Raw genomic sequence first — 12,371 nt, 5'->3', positions numbered from 1 at the left:
ATTACCAATTGGTTTTGAGTTGGATGACCACAAATTTAACATGGTATCAGAGCTAGGCCACACGTGATAGACTTAAAAATCACACGTGTTCCACGTCACTCGAAAAAACACACGTATTAATCTAACCACACACACGTGAGGAGGCGTGTGAGAATAATCCCACATGGGAGGCTATCTAGCAACCAAGAATACAATGTCTAGGTAATCTGCACTAATTACCAATTGATTTTGAGTTGGGTGACCACAAATTTAACCACCAACAACCAATAGTGGGAAAAAAGAAAAAAAGAATGGAAATCTTCTTCATTAACATTGGTATTATTGGTGTTATAGGTGTCACGACAGAAAATCTTTTAGATACTGAGTTTATTTCATTCTTATCTCTCAATTGCATCCAACAATCAAGTGTTGAATCTAATGATGAAGATCGAAAACTAGTTGAACAATGACGATTTTTCACCAAAAACTAGATCCAACCAAATGGATACAGGCAAAGATGATAACCAAATCGAACATCCAATGCATATTGAACACAAAACAGATCGTACATAAATCAAAATGAAATCAAAGCATACAAAAGAAATCAGTCACAAAACTTTCATCGAGAAATGGTTGTTTGGAAATCATTTCATCCGAAAACCTTAGTCGAAAAGTCGACCATGGCCACTACAACCACCACCTTGCTTTTAATAAAATAATCGACTTTTTGGATGAACGGCAACTTCGTAGTTAGTAGTAAATATGATTAAGGTAAATAATAAGTATTAAAGAGAACTGTTTTGACAAGATAGTTTTTACACATTTTGCTTTTGGATTCTTACATTACATAATCAAAACATGAATAATTCGGAATCAAAATCGTAATTTTCAATAGGTTGGTTTTAGATAGTGGTACAGCCGAACTCAGAATCGTAAATTTCAATAGAAGTTAGCTGCCAACCAAATAAAAGAGTTCGTAATTTCACGAAATAATAAACTTTTCATGAAACTCTTTTATTTCTCTCAAATTATTTCCCACATCTCAAACACAATCTTAACCTAAATTTGTGCCGGCCATGTACGCCCTCGGGGATTCAGCCCCAGCACGGTATCAGCTAGGGTTGGGAATGTTGCCCGCGAGCCCGAAACCGCCTATGGGTAACTGAGCCCATGACTGACCACGGGCACCCGCTACCCGTTGCGGGTAGATCCCGCCCGGCCCGATGAAATTTGGTGGGCGGGCGCGGGTAAAACCTCTTGCCCGACCTCCCGCCCACACCCGAGTCCGATAGGGCAAGCCCGATTGGTGCTTATATATACCCGCCCATTTGTGGTCCATTAGGAAGCCTACAAGAAGAAATCCACTTCAAATCTTCAACAAGGTGGAGATAACGTATGCCGTTAGATGAGGGGTCTCTAAGATACCGCTCATCTGTTAGATCTAGGGTTAATAACTCCACCACTACCCTGTTATATATACCCCACATACTTCCTAAACTTCTGCCTTTTCCACTTCTCTTTCTGTCGTTCTGGTACTCTGCTAGTGTTTCTCTTTCTTCTATTTCTTTCTCTCTCTCTATCTTATTCATTTATGCGTTTCCGATTATCTATACAAGATCTATAACTAAGACCAATACAAATCTATAAACAAGATCTATTACTAAGACCAAATACAAGCATATATATATATATATATATATATATATATATATATATATATATATATATAACATTAATAATCTACTGAAATATGCAAGAAGAAATGAATTGATTCCCTAAACAAACAAATAAAAAAATGATTTAGACTTGGATGAAGAACTATGTCCGATACCCGAGCCGCCCGTTGCCCGACAACCCGACTCCTCTAGCAGGTGTGGGCGGGCTTTGGGCAGAAGAAAATAAAAAATTACCCGCCCGATCTACCCGACTACCCTAATAGTCAAAGAGATGATCTACCCGACCAATCCGAGGCCGAAGTGTTTTTACCCGTGGGCGCCCATACCCGCCCGATCCCCACCGGGCCACCCCTGGTATCGGCTCTGAAAGTATTAACCCCTACATTTCCAATTACGCATGGAATTGGGCTATTTCGTCTGCAAAGAGAAAAAAAAAGAAAAAAAATGGAACCAGAGAGCAAGAAGAAAAATAACAAAAGAATCAGAGAAAACGACGATTCCCACTCAGTTTCTTCTTCTTTCTCACCACTAACAGCTAACCTTCACACTCTATACACAGAAATTCTGGCATCGCTACTTAATCTACACTCTTCTGCTGCTCAATTACTCTTAAAACAACATTTACGCAAACTTCTTCACTTTCTCTCTCTAAAACACAAAACCCTAATAATCAACAACAACAACTTGTTTCTCTCTCTACTTCCTTCTCTACTCATCAAAACCACAGATTTTCCTTCACTTACTCGTCTCACTGCTGAGATTATTGGTTCTTTCTCTCTCTCGTCTTTTGACGCGAATGAGAGAATAGCTTCCGATGGTGAAATCTTAAATGCTTTAATCAATACCTTGAGAAATCAGTCTAAGAAAGTTAGGGTTGCTGCTATTAATGCTATTCTGGATATTTCTACAACTTCGATAGGAAGGAAAAGGCTCTGTGAATTATTTGCTGTGGAGAAACTTATGTGAGTTCTTATTTTGTTTTGATATATACTTGGAGTTTAAGTTTGCTAATTCAATTAGTTTCATTGCTAATGTGGATAATTTGTATGTTTTGAAACATTTTGACCTCTCGCTTTGTTTGATTGATGTGGTTAAATGTTAATTGATAATATAATTTCGAAACTAATACCATTTGATGTCCTAATTATATTAGAAATGATTCAAATTAATATCCTTTAGTTGATTCTAGTATGGAAGCATTAAAATTTGAAACCATGAATTCATAGAGTGGAGAAATAGTTCAAGTAACTAGGCTCCATACTTTTTGTGTTACTAATTTAAATTGTCCTTGGTTTTATGATTAAAAGTATGGAACATAATTTAATCGAAATACTGGGGAACAAACCAATGTATCTTAAAGTTGGATGCTTTGAAATATGGGCAACTTCCTGTGGTTAATATATATTACTATCTTTGTTTTCTAAGGAAAATATGGGTAATCGACGGGACTGGAAGTCCAGAAGATTGGAACTGAACTTATAGGACCTGAAGCTAGTGATTGTTTTACATGTTTCCTACTTCTGTAACTAATATGGGTTTCGTTTTATTCACTGGAACATCTAGCATGTTTTTCTGATTGATTGTTGGATCAATGAATGCTATATTTTTCATGGAGGCAATACATTATTCCTTTTCGAATCGAGTTTTTATATGATCTAACCTGACATCCAATAGTGCTGTGTTTCTTCAGGATGCTACTTCTCCCGCAAAATCTATTTCTCCATTTGTTAGGGGAAAGGGAAGCTGTAGAGTTGACGACTTTCCAGTATTAGCTCTTGAAGCCGTAGTCACCCTCATCAATGACTGCAATTTAAAACAACTAAAGGAGATCCCGAAGGAGCTGTCCTTCACCTTCTTGAAGTACCTGAAGGAAGGGTGGACACATATCCGGGATGAAGCTCTGCCCAAGAATGTTGCAGAATGCAGCAAAAAGAGATACTATACTCTTAACAATGTGAGGAAGCATCATTTGGCAGAAAGCATTTTTAGGCTTTCTATACACCATGGTAATCGTACAATTACTTGCTCCCCTGAGGTAGTCAAAAGAAACATATTTGGTCCCAATCATTCCGAATTTGAACACTTTATGTTAAACTACTGGGAGATTTCACCTTTTCTTTTTAGAAGGCTCTCGAAACCTCCAAATGATAACGAAGATAGTTTCAGTTTGTACTTTAAATCCTTTAACCATAAAAGAAAACTTGATCGCACCCTTTCTTCCTTGTTGGAGGGAGTAGTTTCTTGTCCACCTTTCCCTTCCGACGACCTAGACATCCTTAGTTTTCTGAAAGAGGCTAAAGATGGATTTGGTTGCCCTATAATCTATGAGCAGGACATCCGGATTCTGAAAACAGTGGAAGCAAGTAAGCAGCACAAAAAAAACGAAGTTCATTTTATCAAGGATCGTACCGATTCAAGGAGTATTAATAATCCCAATGCTATTGATTTTGTCAATGTACAAAAATGCGAAGAAGCATTTCTTAAGGGCTATACACTTGCTCTGCGAGGGATGGAGTTCCGCTCAGAGAGTGTTGCTTCTATTGCAGACGGGTTAGCAGTTCTATTTGGTCAACCATCAGTAGGTGCCAATGCATATTTGACCCCAGCCAGGTCTCAGGGTTTGGCTCGGCACTATGATGACCATTGTGTGTTTGTTTGCCAGCTTCTTGGAAAAAAGAAATGGACAGTTCTACCAAAAGCAACTGTACTCCTACCTCGACTATATGAACCTCTTCAGAATTTGCAGAGTTCAGAGGATGGGACTAGTGCATCTGAGTGTCAACAGTTCGTGCTCGGAGAAGGTGATATTTTATATATTCCTAGAGGCTGTCCTCATGAGGCATATACTACAAAGGGAGATGGTGGGCTAGAGATGGACGATGCATCTACTGGTTTTTCGTTACACTTGACACTTGGAATTGAGGTCGAGCCTCCCTTCGAGTAAGTGCCTCATGACATTATTGTTTAGTTTGATACTATTAAGTGATCCTTTTGGTTAGTTTAGTTTGTCATTTGTGTTATTTGCATTTCTTATGCATCGATAGTGAAAAACTTGTTCCCTTTATTATTTGTGAGTCACATTCCCAAGGAGTTAGTCTGCAAGCTTCTTATAGTACGAGAAACAATTTGATAAGCCACCTGACTGTTTTATTATTTTAGTGGTCTTTGGGTTCATGTCCTTCACAAGGCACGACACTTGTTTTAAAAGTAGAAAAAGAGAAACCTATTCTGTCTCCAGTTTAATAGATTAACATTATTTTGAAGTATACGGATATTGGATTCAGTTTAGTCCCACTAGTTATAACAGTCTGTTTGATGCAGTGGCACAAACCTTCTTAGTTTGAGTTACTAGAATCATTAGTTCGTCTAGCCGTCTAGGCATTGAAAAGAAATGGATGTTGCTTCGAGTATTGCTTAGGTTAGAGTATGTATATCAGTGAGTACGTGAAATGTCTTAAAAAGGCTACGCGTAACCCTTGATACACATCTCAACGTGAAATGTGATGCTTGCATACAGTGGCGGATCCAGGATTTGGAGTCAGGTGGTACCAAATCAAATTACCCAAATGACGAAAAAATGCAAACACGATTATACAAAATACTAAAAATGTTCATTCATTATATTGATGTATTAATCATTATGAGCTCAATTGGCCTTTACGACTGTTCATATTTTAAAATGTATGCATAACCGCCTCCTTGTCAATTTAAAAAAAAAAAAAAATCTTTTTTGAATAAAGCAACTAAACTATCATTTAACCCAACAAATATATATATATATATATATATATATATATATATATATATATATATATACATTTAACCCAACAAAAAGGTATCTTGTAAACTATCATTTAACCCAACAAATATATATATATATATATATATATATACAGTATAGTGTATTATGTGTAGACCTTTATTAAGTCATACTTGGAGTATATATATTATATATAATACTAATAGCAAAAAAATTGGGTGGAGGGCCCGCTCCACCTTCTATCTGCCACTGCTTGCATACATATGTTTGTGTGCTCAATCAGAATTTACAAGATACCTTTTTGTTGAACCTTGCATGAGAAATTTGGACTTCTCGGTTTTCTGTTTGTTAGATTTATTTCATATTATTATCGTAAGTTCGTAACAAGGTAAGAGTGTGGGTGTGGTTTACTTTCCTATGAATGATATGCACAATCAGTACATAGATTAGATTAATGATCCAATAGATTCTGAGTTTGAAAAGACATATGGTAAGACTAAGGTTTCCATTATTGCAGTTTATAAATAAAATGTTATTTGTAGTGTCATTAATGTTTTTTATACAAGTAATATGCAAATGCATTATGATTACTCTCTGGGAGAAATAACTACTATTTATTAGCATTTCTTCTTTCAATTCCCAAGTTTTTCACTAGTTCTTCATAATCACCAAGATTATTTTCTGTTATATATGTTCTTATAGTGGCGTTTTATGGGGTTTCTTAACCATTTCTACTAATAGAATATCCGTTTAACGTGTTAGGAAAAAAAACCCCTTTAACAATTTTCCTTCCCAAATCCCAATGTATAAGTCAGTGACATAATTTGGGTCCTAAAAATATCTTTCAATTGATTGTCGCAATTCTTCTTTTGCAAATTGTGACCCATAATGCATGTGGACTGGCATTTCTGTTGCAACTTATGTCCTTAAGGCATGTGCTCTGTGGTTGAATATGACATGAATTGATGGGACCCGATGTCCCTGAGAAGATCAGCTTAAAGACATGTCTGGTAAAGGATAATAATAGCGGAACATATATTCGATAGTTGTGTGTTGTGTCGATAATGCTTCTTAAATATTTGAGATCGTGAAAATATTTTTGTAGTTTAAGGATAATAAGAACACAGTGGATACTAGTATATTGTTATCCTTGAAAGGATAAGGATGGAATTTAGTTTATCGAACACGGTGGAAGGACCAGTTTGCTTCAAGGAATGCTAGATTTAAGTGGTTGGATTCGTGAGTCGGCTTCGGCGGCCAAGACCGAGCCAATATATGTATACACAAAAATAATTTTAATAATTGCTCTGCTGTTATTACTCTCGAGTCACTCAGCTAGCTCGAGGCTCAATCGCATTCCGAGCCTAGTTACTTCAGCTGACATATACGTGATATAATTTCGTAGACGTTCCAATCATGTTTTTCATTTCACAACTCTCAAGTATGGAATCAGAAGTACCTCCATTAACCTATTGTCAGATATTTTTTATTTCCTTTTCCTGTTTTCCTGGTGAAACTGCATTTGACCATATAAGTAATAGTATAGGAGTATATTAATATAGCTACCTCCTTTCAGATGGACATAACAAGTAGTTCAACGGAATAACATTCACGGTCGCTAAAACTTACGTGTCAATTGTTGACTGATGTGGTATATCCCAGTATCCCACTCAAATTCACTTCGCGTGGGCAGCTAATATGTAGTTAGAAAAGTTGGTACATCTTGCAGTATACTAAAGCTGCTACGTATAACCTCTTACCTTATTACATGTACTCCAATTCTTCATAAAGTATTTTATAATGTCAGTTCATATTGCTTTCCCATACTCATAGGATTTGATCACAGATGGGAGGGGTTTGCTCATGTTGCTCTCTATTCGTGGTACCGGAATCAGAAAGAAAAACCCGAGATATTGACTGATCCTCTCTTTGGAATTCTGAATGTCATGTCTGTAAATCTCTTACACATTTCGATCCAGCTAATTGGTTACCTAGATCCTGTTTTTCGGAAGGCATGCTTGGTTAACTCATTTTCACCGCCATTAGATGATGACAAAACCAAGCGAAGTGAATTTCTGGATCTCAGCCAGAGGAACACTTTCACATATATAATGAATTGTATTAACAAAGAAGCGAGCTTCTTAGAAACTATGAAGCTCGTCGAAGATGCAATTCTAGAGAAGAATGAAGATCTGTTTCAACGAATGAGATGGCTCCGACACCTTTACAACGAAATAGAAACAGAAAAATTATTTGACTGGAATAACCCGTTAGAAGGGTTCGAAAACATTCTCCAGTTATATAATGGTAAAAAAGAAAAAACTGATGTTGAAGCTTCATTTATGACCATTAAGTTGAATTTCTGTCAGGAAATCCACTTTCAAAATGTGTGCCAGAACTTCGAAGAATTACTTCAAAAATACAAAAACACCAGAAAGCAATACATGAATGGGATGCTTTCACTGCATTGTAGCTGAAAGTGAAACTACTGTGTAAGTGTTAAATGTTTTCAGTACCTATGTTGTGTTACAAACTCGGTTATGGATTTTATAACTACTGTTGTTTCCTTCGTTTTTTTTCCTTAAATTCGCGAACTATTCTTCCTCTTGTAGATTGGAAATTTCTTTTTTCCCGATGATTCGGATATAGAAGTAGAAGCTTGTTGTTTCTAGCAGAAGGATCCAACAGAAAAGATGTCAGAGCAAGTAAAAGTTTCTTCCGTTAAATAGTGCCCTTTTCAGGTAAAATATCTAATTGAAACTCCATTTCTGCTTATAGATGAACACATTTTAGCAAACAAACTTGAGTAGAAAGTTACTTATTAATATGATTGAAACACAACTTGCGTGCAAATGTGTTTATGGTTCGAGCTTACTCGATAGATACCAATACGACAAAAAAAGTCTCTTACATGACAATATGGAACACTACACTATTCCATCAAATAGAAAGAAACTGTATATGGTACATTCATGATGGAAGAATGAATCTCTGTCCTATATAACCACACCATTAACAAATTACAGACAAGTTCAATAGCTTTTCTATGGCTTAGGATGTTTTGGATTAGGAGCTGGATGTGTGGATACTCCATGATAATCGATATAGTAGATTAGTTCGTCTTCATTATGATTACCTCCCTTACTTTTATCCGCCGAAGCTCTTGAAAGTTTGTTGATAACCTAGACAAAAAAGAATCATCAATTAGGGAAAATTGCATTAAGGTAAGAGCTATAATTCTATAAAGCAACTCACCTTCATTTTTTGGTCTTCATGTGGATGGTGATTTGAGGTTAATGACTTCATGTTTTTGCTGTCTTTGCTCAGAAAAGTTGATTGAGAAGAGAAAGAAGAAGCATCTGCTGTGATGGTTAGAGAAGACAGATAGAAGAAGGAAGCTATTAAAACGAAACAGAAGGAAATGAAGCAAAAGTTTTTCATTTTTATATCTCCAAAATGAATGGTTTCCTCCTAGAGTGGAGTTGGGAAAGCTAGAATAAATAGGTTAAAGACGTGTTTGTGTGTGTGAGAGAGAGAGAGAGATCAGTACATGGCTGGGGTATCATGTTTTATTGGGTCCCATTCAATCCTTCATTTGTGAACCAGAGAAACTTGTAAGAGCTATGGGTGACCCTTGTCCTCATTGATACTGCTTTTGTACAAATGAAATAATTCACAGGTGATGCTCTCCCCTGCCACAATCCCGGTTGAATTCCTGCCAGGGTACGTGGCTGGTTAGGATCTAGAAAGAGAAAGTAAAACACTTCCACTTTCTAGATCGTGTTCGGCCACCTACCCGGAACGGGATTGTCATCGGGTGGAGAGGCATTTCTATAAAAAGGGCCAGCCTTGACTACTATTAGAGAATAGTCAGCTAAATCAGAATCAACATGGTCTGAATCATTAAAGAAAAGAATAATGTGGCAGTTGGTTCAATAATGAAGATGATGGTGGTGCCTATATACAAACGTGGTGCCTTTACAATATCTGGTTGCTTAGTCAGTTACAAAAGTTAAGAACATAATGCCATCATCATAATGCATATTTGGAAATGTAGCTACAAAATTCACTAACACTATAACATTTGTATTTATATTTTCGACATTTAATTTGGCTACTTAGACAAAACACGAAATGACAAAAATAAAGGTGAGCAATACGTAGACAACCAAAATTTTTATGTGGACAACTGATATTGGGTGTACAAAATATCGATCAAAGGACAATCGAAATTCTTATGTGGACAACATTATGAAAAGGAAAGAAAGATTTGAGTATTTAACAGAAGGGGGAAATGAAACCCTAGAAAGTGAGAAACTTGATAGGATTACTGATGGGTATGGAACTTCTAATTAACTCCTAGTACATTAGATTGATGGAAATATACTCCAAAAACAAAGCAATTGATGTATAATCCATCATCATTGATGGAAATATACTCCAAAAACAAAGCAATTGATGTATAATCCATCTCATAATGGGGAATTATCATTAATTGAAACTGAAAGGAATGAGAGGATTAAGGGTTTAACAAAAGAAATTAGTCGAGCATATACTCAATTTCATGGAAACCTAATGGATTCAATGCCAAAAGAGGAAGAAATAAATGCAGTTTTATGTATTGTTGTTGTTGCAGGAACTCTTGTTCGTACGCCATTTCCGAATCGTGAAGCCTACAAAACTAGAATAAACGATTTAAAAGATCTGAGAAACAAATCCTAATCAATTTTATGTTGAATCTGTTAAGCCGTATAGATGATGAAGGTAGAGAGAAAAACATTAGATTGATGGAAGATCTAAGAAAAACCCTAATGATTTAGAGATATCAAAGCTCATTCTAGTTGCTCGAAGATTGAGGGAAGGTAGAGAGATAAACAACAATGAAGGGGACAAAGACAAAAATATAGCCGTATAGATGATGAAGAGGAAAATTATTTCTACACCCAATTTAGTTGTCCATATAAAAATTTTGGTTGTCCACCATATTCAACAACTGCAAAGTACCTATTGCCAAGAACAAACATCATTTCATATTAGTTGTAGGGTTATTTCCCTAATGGCCCCGTACTTTGTGACCAGCTTCCCGCCTGGCCCCCTACTTTACGAGAAATACCCATATGGCCCCCTTCCGTTATAACACCGTTACTCTCTCTCCTCTATCTCATTTTCTCTCTCTGCCACATCATCTCACCTCGCCCCGTCATCATCTTCCCGGCAGGGTCGCCGGTCGGAAAATTTTCCGGCCGGCGACCTTCAAAAAAAATTTCTCTCTCCTCTCTCTCTCTAGAAATTTTTTAAAAAAAAAAAAATTTCCTCACCTCTCTCTCTCTAAAACTCCGGCGAAGGGAGTTCCCTTCGCCGGAGCTAGGTCTGTTCGTGAGCAGACCGGACACGAGCAGACCGGATCTGCTCACGAACAGACCGGATCTGCTCACGAACAGACCTTCAAGGTCTGCTCGTGAGCAGATCTAGGTCTGTTCGTTGAACAGACCTTGCAAGGTCTGTTCAACGAACAGACCTAGCTCCGGCGAAGGGAACCCCCTTCGCCGGAGTTTGAGAGAGAGAGAGGTGAGGAAATTAAAAAAAAAAAAAAAATTTCTAGAGAGAGAGAGATAGGAGAGAGAAAATTTTTTTTTATTTGAAGGTCGCCGGCCGGAAAAAATGCCGGCCGGAGACTCTGCCGGGGAAGATGATGACGTGGCGAGGTGAGATGATGTGGCAGAGAGAGAAAATGAGATAGAGGAGAGAGAGTAACGGTGTTATAACGGAAGGGGGCCATATGGGTATTTCTCGTAAAGTAGGGGGTCAGGCGGGAAGCTGGTCACAAAGTAGGGGGCCATTAGAGAAATAACCCTTAGTTGTAATTTGTATGTGCTTATAAAATTATATATATTCCAAGCAAAAGATATATTATCACGAACAAAACAGAACACGTCCGCTTCAAAACATTATGATTTGCTATGATAGAACAAGCCCGCTTAAAAATAAAACATGTTTTGCAGCGAACCAAAATAATTTATGTTGAGCCATAACAATAAATTCCCTATACAGAATGTATATTTCTTCTTGAACACCAAATCTTTAGTCTTGGACGTCTTCTTTGGATGTTGACAATTGATTTTATTGGCCGCCTAAGAATGTACCTGAATTGGGGTTTTGCAACCAGGTACTTATTTAGGACTTTCAACAAAAAAAAAAAAAAGGTAGTTGTTTAGGTTCACCCACCACAATTAATAATAAAAAATGATAGGGAAACCGAAGGTCTGGGCAGACCCTAAGCAGACTGCTGACATGACGTAGCCAGGTCAGCAATCTGGCCCAGCTGGCCAGACCTTTGGTTGCCACCAATCTAACTTTTGGGTTCCAGCCCTGGATATTTTGATGCTTCAATTTAGGTCCCATTTTGTTTTCATTCTGAAATAAGTTTTGTGATGAAAACTTGCGTAAATCAGGAAATAAAACATAGTTTGTGAAATGGTATAGATTCTGAAACATAAGTTCAAAGATGAAACTAAAAAAAAAATGAAGACGATGAAATATAACGTTGAAGAATGGAACGACACAGATGAAAACACAAAGAAAGCAAGAAAATGAAGCTTCAAGATTTTCCAAAACTCCTCATAGGCATTACCAATCATTAATGGAACTTGAAGATGAAGAAGCTTGAAAATGTAGATGATAAAACAATCGTTCATGACGTTTTGTAGACGAACCAATCAATAATGGCGGCTTGAAGATAAAGAAATGGTAATGGTGGAACTGAGATCTAAATAAAGTAAAGGTTAAAGATGAAGCAACATGAAGAAGATGATGGAGAGAGATGGGTTGTGCCTTTTGGTCTGTAGAAGAGACAAAAACAAAATTTTAAGAGAGAACCAGATTAAGGGGTTTAAAGAAATTGAAACTAGTGTTGAATCTGATGTAACGGGGAGGTGAGATGTAGAATCTCTGATGGT

At 37.0% G+C, this 12,371-nt stretch overlaps 1 protein-coding gene and 1 long non-coding RNA gene across 3 annotated transcripts; one reads left to right on the top strand and one right to left on the bottom strand.

Moving 5' to 3' along the window:
* The first annotated feature begins 2,042 nt into the window (after positions 1 to 2,042).
* Positions 2,043 to 9,058, top strand: LOC147564356 (uncharacterized). 2 transcript variants are annotated; one of them, XM_086645279.1, is made up of 5 exons: positions 2,043 to 2,617; positions 3,330 to 4,595; positions 7,262 to 7,907; positions 8,028 to 8,156; positions 8,748 to 9,058. In XM_086645279.1, exons 1-3 carry the CDS (start codon positions 2,100 to 2,102, stop codon positions 7,890 to 7,892), a joined length of 2,415 nt encoding a protein of 804 aa, XP_086501405.1. In that variant the 5' UTR covers positions 2,043 to 2,099; the 3' UTR covers positions 7,893 to 7,907; positions 8,028 to 8,156; positions 8,748 to 9,058. The 2 variants fall into 2 exon arrangements, with proteins under 2 accessions (XP_086501405.1, XP_086501397.1); XM_086645271.1 differs by having other exon boundaries at positions 8,743 to 9,058.
* LOC147564357 (uncharacterized) lies at positions 8,203 to 8,809 on the bottom strand. Its single transcript, XR_015227194.1, has 2 exons — positions 8,671 to 8,809; positions 8,203 to 8,597 (listed from the first exon to the last, which is right to left on the bottom strand). It is a non-coding gene; the product is annotated as an uncharacterized LOC147564357 (long non-coding RNA).
* Positions 9,059 to 12,371: the final 3,313 nt, after the last annotated feature.

The sequence above is a fragment of the Eschscholzia californica genome, unplaced genomic scaffold (assembly GCF_041429995.1).
Source record: "Eschscholzia californica isolate CP2 unplaced genomic scaffold, dmEscCali1.0.p SCAF_1, whole genome shotgun sequence".
Lineage (NCBI taxonomy): Eukaryota > Viridiplantae > Streptophyta > Magnoliopsida > Ranunculales > Papaveraceae > Eschscholzia > Eschscholzia californica.
This window is presented reverse-complemented; position numbering and strand designations above follow the sequence as displayed.

Coding starts and splice junctions, on each gene's coding strand:
- LOC147564356 (XM_086645279.1), top strand. CDS start 2,100: ATGGAACCAGAGAGCAAGAAGAAAAATAACAAAAGAATCAGAGAAAAC. Junction 2,618..3,329: donor TTTGCTGTGGAGAAACTTAT/GTGAGTTCTTAT, acceptor GACATCCAATAG/TGCTGTGTTTCTTCAGGATG. Junction 4,596..7,261: donor GAGGTCGAGCCTCCCTTCGA/GTAAGTGCCTCA, acceptor ATTTGATCACAG/ATGGGAGGGGTTTGCTCATG.